This window comes from Fistularia commersonii, chromosome 12, assembly GCF_037954325.1.
Source record: "Fistularia commersonii isolate RoL2024-O1a breed Wild chromosome 12, RoL_Fcom_v1.0, whole genome shotgun sequence".
In the NCBI taxonomy this organism is placed as follows: Eukaryota; Metazoa; Chordata; class Actinopteri; order Syngnathiformes; family Fistulariidae; genus Fistularia; species Fistularia commersonii.
Genome location: NC_141295.1, coordinates 4,807,963 through 4,820,581, shown reverse-complemented (window position 1 = coordinate 4,820,581; position 12,619 = coordinate 4,807,963). Strand labels below are relative to the sequence as shown.

General features: G+C 50.3%; 1 protein-coding gene across 2 annotated transcripts; it reads left to right on the top strand.

Annotated features, from left to right (window-relative positions):
* The first annotated feature begins 49 nt into the window (after positions 1-49).
* vps54 (VPS54 subunit of GARP complex) lies at positions 50-12,585 on the top strand. Of its 2 annotated transcripts, XM_086156533.1 has the most exons (24): positions 50-198; positions 2,147-2,321; positions 3,855-4,096; positions 4,649-4,733; positions 4,958-4,992; positions 5,648-5,779; positions 5,851-6,236; positions 6,320-6,446; positions 7,433-7,462; positions 7,857-7,964; positions 8,046-8,101; positions 8,352-8,448; positions 8,564-8,847; positions 8,910-9,039; positions 9,126-9,307; positions 9,379-9,491; positions 9,565-9,628; positions 9,703-9,808; positions 9,906-9,993; positions 10,091-10,212; positions 10,298-10,378; positions 10,465-10,572; positions 10,651-10,745; positions 10,826-12,585. In XM_086156533.1, the coding sequence occupies exons 2-24, from the start codon at positions 2,177-2,179 to the stop codon at positions 10,929-10,931; spliced, it is 2,922 nt and encodes a 973-aa protein (XP_086012659.1). In that variant the 5' UTR covers positions 50-198; positions 2,147-2,176; the 3' UTR covers positions 10,932-12,585. The 2 variants fall into 2 exon arrangements, with proteins under 2 accessions (XP_086012659.1, XP_086012660.1); XM_086156534.1 differs by lacking the exon at positions 7,433-7,462.
* Positions 12,586-12,619: the final 34 nt, after the last annotated feature.

Sequence of the window (12,619 nt, the reverse complement as noted above, 5' to 3'; positions counted from 1 at the left end):
CTTCCCAGAGTGGCCGCTAGGGGGCAGCAGAGAGCGGGCGAAACAACCACAGAAGAATACCACCCTCCGCCGAGCTGCGGTGCATCATGGTCGGCGTACTGGTGGTTACCGCTGCCGCTGTTGTTTTCCTCCCGGTTCCTCCGGTGTTCCTGGGATGGTGAAGACGAGAGACGCCGGCTGCTGTGCTCCAGACTACAGGTACAGGGGCGGGCGGCCCCCGCACTTTCGTTGCGCTTGTTTCAGAAACGGACTCCAGTCGCTTGTCAGTTTTAGCTAGCCGTCCGGCTAACCTGTTAGCATGAGTCTACGTGTAACCTCCGTACTGACAGCGTTAGCTTAGCCTTAGCTTCGGGTTAGGTCGCGGATATTCGTGGCTTTACGCTCCGTGTCAACCGGAGTAAAGTCGGTTTCCGGTGCTGTGTGTTACCGGGTGATGCAGGCGTTACCGGCTGCTCAGTGAAGGCGACGACAACGGCCGCGGGAAGCGTTTGAACCGACCGGAGGAAAGCTAATGCTAGCTAGCATGCTAGCTAGCTTTAGCTCACTCTGTCACAGCTGCCTGTCCCGTCCAGCTCAACGATAACAGAAGCCTTCAATGGGCTTTCCGTGATTTTATCTATGAAACCTCGGTCAGTTTTATCCGAAAATAAAGACTATAATTGCCGTGATTACTATCCTCAGTAGGTCAGTGAACGTTGCATTTATATCGATTGTAAAAAGGTAAGTCCACCATTGCCTATCCCAGCATGTCCTAACTTTATTGACTATTCACTGAAACCTGCAGTGAAGCTTGGCTCTTATCCGCTGGGTTATTTATTGATAATGTTTTGCAAGTACAAACAGCTTATCTGCTCATGTTCTGTGTGGGGTTTAGATGAATTCGTGTTGCAGGGTTTTTATAAATATATAGTTAGGAAATTAGTTCCCCCTGATTCAGGCAGTTTATAGATGTTTGCTGCTCCGGTCACCTCCCCTGCCTTTCTTATGGTCATATTTTGAATGTTTTATTTCAAATGTAAACAGAAAATCCAGTTGAAATGCTGCGCCCTGATTCATGTATTTGCATCCCAAGTGAGGCTTTCCGCTATCAATTCCTCTGTGTTCGGAAGGTTGGAAATCAGAAGATTGTATTTTCACAGCTGCAGTCGCAAACGGTGTGATATTATCTGGGTTTCTTTTTCGCTGAGAAACTGTCGCGGTGGGATTTTCCCGCCGGGCTACATTTGAGAGTCTCAAATGTAAAATGCGGATCTTTATCGCTGCACAAATGCAATCTCGGTCCGGTCTCGTCGCATTATTGCACTCCCCCCGGATGAAGTGACTTCAGATCGATGTATAAATTATTGACGCCATATTATTGAAACCCGGCAGAAGGCTTTCAGCGAGACGCCGCTGCCTCGGGCATAAATTTAAAAGATGAATAAAATCTATTCTGGGAGGGTCAGCGCTCTTCCTTTCCTTTTCAACTTCATTTTGCAGCAAAGTAGGAAAAAAAATACTCAAGAGCATCTCGTTCATATGAAGCCGGACGGTCGCGTCTATTTTTACCCGGAGGTCTGTTCGTATTTTGGGAAGCGTCTGAAGCGACGTTTCGTCGCTGCGTCTTTGACAAGTCTGAACTTTCAGCGCCGCGGCTGCGGGTGCTGCTTCTAATCCTCTCTGCGGCGCGATGGGATTAATGGCAGCCGAGGGGTCCGACACCCTCGCCGTTTGATTGACAGCTCCGGGAGAGCCGCCGGTTCCGCGGGGGAGAGTCTGGACGGTCGGGCCGGATCAGCCGCCACGTTTGGCGCCGCGTGATGCGACGAAAGCCTCGAACGCTACGGTGAACCTGCGGAAGTTTTGGCTGCAGATCCCATTGCTCTGATTGCGACGAAGCATTCGGGTGTGCGGAGGTATCTTTCTTTTCTCCGCTCCTCGAGTCTTTGGACCGGATCCACCAGCAGAACGTTCTGCACCCGAATTGGGCTAACCGCTGCGGTGGATGTGATCGGTTTGGATTCTGGTCTATTGGAGTGAAGGATCTTTTGTTTTCAGTCGGTGGACAACCTTGACATGACAAATCGTCAGTGTTTGAAATGTTTGTCATAAGACTCGATCGATCGAGACGTCATGAAGTGATGACCGTGCGCGTGTCCTCGTCCAGCTAGCCTCCTGGGAGGAGAGTCCCGATGTCATGGCCTCCAGCCACAGCTCCTCCCCGGCGCCTCGCTCCCGTGGCGGAGGCCGAGGCGGGGTCTTCCACAAGCAGCGGGACCCTTCCCCCGCCCGGTGCCGGCCCCTTCGCTCTCTACCCGACGTCTGTCCCAAGGAGCCCACCGGTGAGGACGAACGATCCATTTAGCATCTCTGCCGCTCCAGGCTAATTCGCTATTCAGCTAAAACACAGGAGAAAATACAGCCGTTGGTTTATTTGGGGCGAAAATACAGAAAGGAGTAAAAAATAGCTTAATCGTTAGTGTGTTCTCTCTTTGCCAGCACTTATAGTCGGCATTTCTTTCACTAAATCAGCAAAATTCTGAGACCCTTGCTCATGTTTTCTCCAGCTAGCTGTCTTTCATTCATCCAAACCAATAGTCACTTTCCTTCGTTAGCGTCGTCGCCCGTTTAGCCACATCAGCCGTCTTTAGCTTATCTTTGTTCCTCAGGCTCGTAAAGATGGTTGACTTAGCTGTGTCGGAGTGCTCAGCGAGATCTGGAACACCAACACCGCTCGACATTTATCCACTATTTCCTTCTTCAGGTTGACTGTAATTCCAAACAACTTCTTCACACCACGAGCAGTAGCGCTTTTAACCTGTTTGGAGCTGTCATGAGGGCTAACTTACTGAAAAAGCACAAAACAGGAGAACACAACGATGTAAACAACAACAGGAATGCTACAGCACCACAACACGCAAACCCGTGCATGTTCGTGCGCCAAGGTTTTTTTTTTTTTCTGAGGCAGGCTAAATTTTGTTGGTTCATTTGTTTGTTTGTAATTCAGGGATCCAGTACTCGACACTACTGCACTATTTTCTGCACTATAAGGCGCATTGGCTTCCATGAATGGCCTGTTTTAAAACTGTTTTCATATATAAGGCGCACTGGATTAGAAGGCGCATAGAATAGAAGCTGCAGTAGCGGCTGGGGTTGTGTTATGCATCCACTAGATGAAGCTGCGCTAAAGGGAATGTCAACAAAACAGTCCGATAAGTCAGTCAAACTATATTCATAGAATACAAACCAATGTTCTTACAACTCTGTTCACTCCCAAAACAAGTTAGTGCATTCGCAATACGGTGCCGTACGTACCGCTAGCTCTCACCGGTATTTGTGCCGCCTTTGTTGAAAACAATGCATTTCCAACTCTATTTGTCACAGTTCAAAGTGTTTCATAAAACGAAAGCACCGAGAAGGACCGTCTTTATATTCATCGATGTTCATATCGCTAGCTAGCTAGCTAGCTAGCTAGCGCTGTTACCTTTATTGGAATAGTGACCTCAGAAACTCTGTTTATTCTTCTTTACTCGGCGCAGGTCATCTTGTCGCTTCCTCCTCTTCCGTACCGTTGATTCGTTAATGTCGAATCCTCTCGCCGCTGCTTTATTCCCGTATTCTACTGCGTGACCGAAGCGTGTTTCTTGAAAGGTGCAATTTGGAATTCCCCTTTACCGTTTTTACCGCCGCTACTTCGGCGACGCCCCCTGACTACGCAAGCTACAACGAGGCACATGAGATTATATGGCGCACTTTATGTTTTTGAGAAAATTCAAGGCCCTCAGCTGCGCCTTATTGCGCGGAAAATTCGGTAACGTCGCTTCCTCCCCCGATGAGACGTGGCGTTCGTCCGGTAACTTGTCTCGGCCCCGCAGGCGAGGGGCGGGGCCTCTGCGACGGCCCGTCGGTGGTGGCCGAGCACGACAGGTGGACGGTGTACAGCTCCAAGGTCAACCTCCCCGCCGCGCTGAACGACCCGCGGCTGGCCAAGCGCGAGTCCGACTTTTTCACCAAAACATGGGGGCTGGACTTCGCCGACACGGAGGTGATGCCGGCCTTCCACCTGCCCAGCATCACCCGGGAGCAGTTTGCGCCGTACCTGCAGGAGATGACCCAGGTAAGCTCCTTCCACAGGGAGGTAAACGCCGCCGGCGATCGAGTCCCGAGTCGATGGCGAGGGAAAACAAAGTCAGGTGGCCTCTCGCTTCCTGTTTCCTGGTTTATAGTGACAGTTTTTCTCCTTTAGCTGTACGAGGTGCGACTTTTTCCCAAAAGTGACCGCCAATAATTCATTTTTGTCACTCCGACAGACTCTGTTTCTGATCATTTATATTGAATAACTGTATTAGGGCAACTGATATCTGCCTTTTTCATGAATATTTAAACAAAAATTCAAGCTCTACATTTTAAATATGCATGAGATTTTCAGATTTTCACTCCTCAAGTTGCCATATATTTTTTAATTTGACATTTTTTCTGCTTCTGATGTTATCAATCAGTTTAAATCCGTCTCGGTTTATTATTTAATTCCGTTTTTTTTTTTTTAACCCTTTTTTTTTTTTTTGGTATTTACATTTTTCTTATTGTATTCTTGTATTTGAATTGTCTCTTGCAGTACCTGGCGATTTGAATTTCCCCGATAAATCTATCTACCTTTCGCTGTTTTTAGAGGGAAAGGATTCACGAGCGCTGCAAGACCATCTGTCCCAGCAAGGACGACGTGGACGCCGTCTCCAGTATCACCAGTAACCACGGTATGAATTATTGAGCGGCGGCGGGAGGCTCACTTCCTGCCGCCGTAAGATGACCCGCGGGAAAACACGTAAGGTCAATGTTCGGACGGCCCAGGAAGTAACCGTTTTCATTTTGATAAAATTTCACAAAAAATTTGACGTTGGCGGGATTTACTTTCAAAGTAAGTTTGCTACTTCCTGGAAGATTTCAAAATAAATGTATAATCACTTCCTGTTTCCTCCAGATAAATCCAGAGCGGAGCTGGACCAGGTGCCCAAGGTAACTCAGCTTCTTCATCATTTCCACTTTTTAATATTTTATTTGTCATAATTAGATAAATAAAATGAATATAAATAGAGTGACAGAATAAGAATAAGAACAACTTTATTAATCCCGAAGGAAATTGCTGTGCCAGAGTTACAGAAAATATAACAGTAATAAATGATAAAAGAAAAGGCAGAATTAGAAATAAAAATAAACTATAAAGTGTCTCAGTGAAACTATAAAGTGTCTTAGTAAACAGTGATAAAACTATAAGTGTCTTAGTATAGAAGATAGCAGTAATCCACTAATAAAAAGATAGTAGGGAGAACAACAACAACAACAGAGTGGAACAATAAGGGTGAAAAATACACAATTAGAAATAAATGACAATATAAATAGTGACAACAGCAATGACAACAATAAACAAAAAATGAAAATAGGCATAGTTTTATTTATTTATTTTTGTAAATCGTAATTTTTTTTTGTTTTCTCACATAAAACACCGTATGGAAATAGCGTTTCAGTTCATTTTATAATTTAATCGAGGCTAATTCAGCTGAAAAAGAGGAGCGGCTTCACTCTTTCCATAAATAACATTTAGCCGTAAACATTTTATTAGAGCACCAATTTTTATTTGTCTTCTGGGGACGATCTCGCTCCTCCTCCGCAGATCTTCATGAGGCCGGAGTTCGCCCTGGAGGACCCGGCCACCTTCAACGCCGTCCTGCCGTGGTCGCACTTCAACAGCGCCGGCGGGAAGAGCAGCCGGGACGTGGCGTCGTCCAAGCTGCTGCAGGAGAAGGTGAGCCGGCGTCGTCCGGAAGGAGGTTTCCGGAAGCGCCGCTGACCCGTGTCCTCCTCCTCCTCCTCCAGCTGAGCCACTACCTGGACGTGGTGGAGGTCAGCATCGCCCGGCAGATCTCGCTGCGCTCCGAGGCCTTCTTCCACGCCATGTCGTCGCAGCACGAGCTGCAGGACCGGCTGCGGGAAACCCAGCGCGCCGTGGCGGTGCTGCGAGGTCGCACCGCCGCCATGGACCGGGTCATGTGCCAGGGGCCGCTGCGGGCCCTGCGCACGGCGCTCACGCGCAACAACTGCGTGAAGCTCCACAACAAGCTGAAGCTGATGGCGGCCGTGCACCAGACGCAGCCCACCGTGCAGCTGCTGCTCTCCACCTCCGAGTTCGTCGGCGCCCTGGAGCTCATCGCCACCACCAAGGAGGTGCTGCAGCAGGAGCTGCAGGGGGTTCACAGCTTCAGGTGCCTCCTCGCGACACCGCCGAGGGAGACGGCGAGGGGCGTGAAACAGGAAGTGCGTCTAACTCGTGTGTGTGTGTCGGCAGACACCTGGGCTCGCAGCTGTGCGAGCTGGAGAAGCTGATCGATAAGATGATGGTGGAGGACTTCAGCATGTACGCCCGCAGCGACCTGAGCCGCAGCCTCAAGGACGAACCGCAGGTCCTCGAGAAGGTCTGGTCACATGACGCGGTCACATGACACACACACACTCTCTACTTCCTGTTTACTAACCCGGTTTTACACCTGAATGATCGAAAAAACTGTTGATAGAAATTGATATTTCTGTGATCTAAAACCCTGGAATAATTCAGAATTTTAAAGTGTTTTGTCAATTTTTTTTTTTTAGAAATGTATTATTTTTTAAAATCAATTGAAAAAGGATGAATTAATTAATACTTCATTTTTAATCATTATAATACAACTTATTTGCACTTTACAGAACAGATTTATAATCATTTCATCAACATTCAGATGGTAAAAGTCTGGTCACATGACGCGGTCACATGACACGCACACACTCTCTACTTCCTGTTTACTAACCTGGTTTTACACCTGAATGATCGAAAAAACTGTTGATAGAAATTGATATTTCTTTGATCTAAAACCCTGGAATAATTCAGCATTTTAAAGTGTTTTTTCAATTTTTTTTTTAGAAATTAATCATTTTTTTCAATGAATTCAAAAAGGATGAATTAATAAATTAATGGTTCATTTTTAATCACGACAATACAATTTAATTGCTCTTTACAGAACAGATTTATAATCATTTCGTCAACATTCAGATGGTAAAAGTCTGGTCACATGACACACACATACACACACACACACACACAACTTTCCTCTTTACTAACCTGGTTTTACACCCTGAATGATTGAAAAAACTGTTAATTGAAATTGACATTTTCATGAAATTAAAACCCTGGAATAATTCAGCATTTTAAAGTGTTTTTTCAAATTTTTTTTTTAGAAATTAATCATTTTTCAAAATTTATTGAAAAAGAATGAATTAATAAATTAATACTTCATTTTTAATCAGGATAATACAATTTATTTGCACTTTACAGAACAGATTTATAATCATTTCATCAACATTCAGATGGTAAAAGTTAAGATTTCAGTCCTAACACGGGGTATGTGCGTGTGTGTGCTCGTCACAGGTACACACACCAAACGCTGTCTCACGGCAGGTGGGCCACACACACACACACACACACACACACACACACACACACATTGCTGCCATAATCAGGCTCAGGCTGATTAATCTTCCCAGATGCAGGTGTTTGTTGCAGGTTGGGTTTAACACAATCAGGGCAAGTCACGCATGCAGAATTGTGGCCGGACCGGTTTGTGTCTGGGAGCCGATCTGATCTAAGCAGGTGGCGGGTTGATTGATTGATTGATTGATCGATTGATCGATTGGTTTGTTGGTTCCTGACACCAGGAATCTCCCAGTTTCTGGTTCATTCGGGACTGGTTTTGCGAAGTCTTGCTTGCTCGGCCCGCGATCACCATCCGATTGCCGAAGGGAGATTCTAGTGTGTGTGTGTGTGTGTGTGTGTGTGTGTGTGTGTGTTCCAGGAGCGTCTGGAGTCGCTGGTGTTCGGCCTGCTGCGCCAGAGGAAGTTGGACTTCCTGGATATTTACGGCGATGAGATGATCGCGGCGGCTAAAGCCGTCGTGTCTCAGGTAGCCGACTGTTATTTGTTTTGTCAGATTGCACGAGGACGGTTGTTGACAGTGTGTGTGTGTGTGTGTGTGTGTTACCAGTGTGTGGCCGACTGCATTCTGCACATTGAAGAAATCGACACCGAAGTCGTCACAAAGTGAGTTGATGTTTTATAATAAACATGAAATTCCAGGGGATTAAACGCGCAGCCATGCGAGGTTGACTTTGGCGCCACCTAGCGGCGGCGGCGGCGTGCGTTCCAACCCCCGACCAGGGCGGTCGGACCGGTGCGACCGCACGAACCGGACGGGCCGGTTTTTAAAGATTTATAAAGCAAAACAATATATGAAAATAACCTGATAGCTTGAGGCGATTTAAGCGACTGTGTTTACGTTCGTGTGCCGAAGGCTCGCCGACCAGATGCGCCTGATGACGTTTCCTCAGTGGTTCGAGCTGCTGAGAAGCGTCTTCGAGAGCTTCCTCCTCTTCCTGCAGAGGATGAAGGTGGGTCCGAAGAGAAGTGGCGGGATCGCTGACGCGCAGGAGCTTTGAAACAACCCATTTAGGTGGATGTTAGCTTAGCATCGCTCACGTAGCCCCGTCCCGTCTGTCGCGTCAGGCTACGCTCGGCGTGATCCGGACGGTCGTCCTGGAGGTGCTGGACTCCAACCACAAGGCCCGGCTGGCGGAGGGGATCCGGAGCGAGCCCTCGGGCCCGGTGGCGTCCGGGAGGGCGTCGCCCCTGCGCGGGGAGGCGGAGCTCGCCATCCTCACCCACGAGGGGCTCTTCATCAGCGACGCGCTGAACCACGCCCAGCAGCAGCAGCAGCAGCAGCAGGCCAGAGCCCAGGCGGGCTGGACGGACGCCGGAGAAAGCGCCGCCGGCAAAGAGCAGAGCTTCATGTTAGTCGCACTTGCGCCTCCTCTTCAGCTCGGCGGCGTCTCCTGACGGCGTGTCTCCTCAGGTCGGCCGAGAACATGATGCCCGGCGACCCGGAGCTGAACCGGCTGCTCGGCAACCTGCAGGATCTGCTCTTTTCGGCCGCCGACGTCAGCCACGACCGCTGCGTCAAGGTCCTCACCGCCAGAGCCAAGGTGAGCCGCGACCTCTGACCCCCAGCACGGGTGTGTGTGTGTGTGTGTGTGTGTGTGCCGAGATTCAAATCCGCTCTCCCCGGCAGGACGGCTCCCTGGAGCGCCTCAGCTCCGCCGAGTTCGTGTCGCTGTCGCAGGCCGTGGACGGCTTCGTGCGCGACACGGAGGAGCTGTGCGGCCGGCGCAGCGTTTCCCTGCGCGGGGCGCTGCAGAGCCAAGCTAACCGCTTCGTGCACCGCTTCCACGAGGAGCGCAAGACCAAGCTCAGGTAAAGAGCCGCCGCCGCGATTTCCAGATCCTTCCGTCCGGAGGGTGACCGGCGTGGCCTCCTCCCCGCAGCCTCCTGCTGGACAACGAGCGCTGGAAGCAGGCCGAGGTTCCTGCAGAGTTCCAGGACCTGGTGAACGCCATCGCCGACGGAAGGATAACACTGCCGGAGCGCAAGAACACGGGTACACACACACACACACACACACACACACACGGCATTTCTGGAGTGCGGGTGACAAGAATCTGGCCCTGCAGGTCCGGACGAGCGGAAGCCTGCGGAGTTCCTGCTGGTGAACGGGCAGAGATACGCCGTGGTCGGGTAGGAGGCGTCTCGCCGCTTCTAGAGCCCCGGCGCCGACGGGAACCCGCTCAGTGTGTGAACTGTCTGTCCAGGACGGTCCTGCTGCTGATCCGGATCTTCCTGGAGTACTGCCAGTGCGTCAGCGACATCCCGTCCATCGCCACCGACATGCTCACGCGCCTGTCGGACCTGCTGAAGGTCAGAAACCCGAGGCGGTGTCGCCGCCGTTCGGACCGCGGCTCCCGGTCCGATGGACCGGCGCGCGTCGGTTTAAAGTCCAAACTTTGCGTTTCAGCACTTCAACTCTCGGAGTTGCCAGCTGGTTCTGGGAGCCGGAGCTCTGCAGGTGGTCGGGCTCAAGACCATCACCACCAAAAACCTCGGTACACGCACTGTTATTGAATCAATTATCATTACACTGATTCCTAGCTTAGCTCGATGCTAATGCGGTTGCTTACGTGCGTGTGTGTGTGTGTGTAGCTTTAGCGTCCCGCTGCCTGCAGCTGGTGGTCCTCTACATTCCCGTCATCAGATCTCACTTCGAGACCAAACTGCAGCCCAGACAGTTCAGCCACCTGAGGCACTTCGACCACATCACCAAGGTAACCGCGTCGCGTCACGCTAGCTCGCCGCCGACCGCCGTTTGACCGGCGTCATGTAGCAGACGACTTCCTGTCCCCCCCCCAGGACTACAACGACCACATCGCGGAGATCTCGGCCAAGCTGGTGGCCATCATGGACAGCCTGTTCGAGAAGGTCCTGTCCAAGGTGAGCGCCTGCCTCCGCCGTTAGTGTTAGCGTTAGCGTTAGCGTTAGCCGACCAGCCTCACGCCGCCGCCCGGTTGTCCCGGCAGTACGAGGTGAAGGCTCCCATGCCGTCGGCGTGCTTCCGCAACGTCTGCAAGCAGATGGCGAAGATGCACGAAGCCATCAGCGAACTCCTCCCCGAGGAGCAGACTCAGGTGAGGCTCTGCCGGTCGTCACGGCGACGACATAGAGAGAATGTGTGTGTGTGTGACCAGATGTTTTCCTCCGTCCAGATGTTGTTTCTGAGGATCAACGCCAGTTTCAAGATGCACCTGAAGAGGCAGCTCGCCCGACTGGGCGTCGTCAACGACGGGGGGCCTCAGCACGGGTAACACACACACACACATAGCGGGACGCTCAGGGGTGTGTGTGTGTGTGTGTAGGCTCTAACGCCGTCTGCTCCCTCAGGCTGGTGGTGGTGGACGTGGCGTTCTACACGGAGAACGTGCAGGTCCTGAGGAGCCTGGAGCGCCTGGACCTCAACATGGCCGAGATCTGGGAGCAGAAGAGGTGACGGAGCGCCCGCCGCCGAACTGTTCCAGCGACCGGGCCGGCGGGCGCCGCCGCGGTCCACGCCGCCCGCCGCCGCCGCCCACGGGGATCGCCGGCGCCTCCTGCTGGCCTCACTGTGCAACGACAGCAACACTAGTAAGTCACCGGGACGTCGGGAGGAAGGAAACGGAGACGTCTCGTCATCGCGGAAAGCCTCCGTCCTGCGAGGAGACGCTTCGTCCGCGGGTTTCGGGTGAATATCCTCCTCTTCCTCGCCGAAACTGGCACCCGGAGGAGAGTCCGCCGTGCTCGGCGCCACAAAGAACCCTGTTTTTTTTTTTTTTTTTGTTTTTTTTTCCTCATTACTCTTTGAATCTGAGACGTCTCACTCATGATCTCCGGTTGGATCACCAGGTGGGACGAATCTTAACGGGCCTCTTGGGATTTTCAAGTTGTTTTTTTTTTTTTTTGTTGATTTAAAGCTCCGACTCATTCCGAGCTGGAGCTCCAAAACAGGTGATTTTTTTAGTTGTTTTTTTTCCGACCAGAAATCCAATCAGCAGCGGCACTTTCTTCTCTTCTGCTCTTCAAGAATCACATCAAGTCATTCAAGCTGTAATACCCTCCGCGACCACAAGGGGGCGCTGTCGCCCCCCAAAGAAAAATGAAAGACTCCGAATAATCTGAGGAAAATGTGGAATAAACTAAATGAATTCCCAATTCTGTCCAACGTTTTTAGAAATTTGGTGGAAAATCGGAGAAATATCAGGAGAAACTTCAGAAGGAACAGTCGCTTTTTATGATCCAAAAAAAACAAATCTCTTCCAATCAAAACCCGGATTTTTTCCTCCAGCTGATCAATAATCAACTTGATTAGCGATGCGTCAGACAAGGGTTGTCCGGCAGCATCCGTCGCCTGTGTGTTTGTGTTTTTTTTTTTTTTAATCTCAGGAAAAAATGTCTTTATTTATCAAACTCACTTCTCATGTTAAAAAAAAAGTTAAAAGTTCCTTCGGCGGTCAGGATCTGGTGATAAACGGCGATTTGCCACGACGTGGCGATTCACTGTGACGCGCGGCGATTGGCCGCGATGCATCATGGTGCGATGAACTGCGATAAACTGTGATATGTTGCGATATTGCGAAATTTATTGCGATAGTTCGCCATGACATGTCGCGAGCGGTCGCGATATACTGTGACATGTAGCAATATTCCTTTACATGTCGCGATTGGTTGAGATATATCGTGACATGTCGCGATGTGGCGAGCGACACGGCGTGATATGACGCGAATCGGTGCGATATATTGCCATGTCTCGCGTGGTGGGATGATATACCGTAGCATTTTGCGATACACTGTGACATGTCGCGATATATCGCGCCGCGAACGGTTGCGATATATCGCGACATGTCTCGATATACCGAGATCTGTTGTGATGTGCCGCGACGTGGCAATTCGTCTCTGTTCTGCTTCAGAAGTGCCTCCTTTTGATCAACTGGAAGAAACACAACTGAACTCCACTACTCTGTATGTATGTATGTATGTATGTATGTATGACGGCGTGCATGCATGTGTGTGTGTGTGTGTGTGTGTGTGTGTGTGGGGTTGCATGTCCTGGGATCAGTGACCTGTGTTGAATCCTTCCAAGCTGATGTGAATAAAGCAGGACGATGGTGGATTCTGTTTGTCCTTCGGGGAACGTTCTCGGCG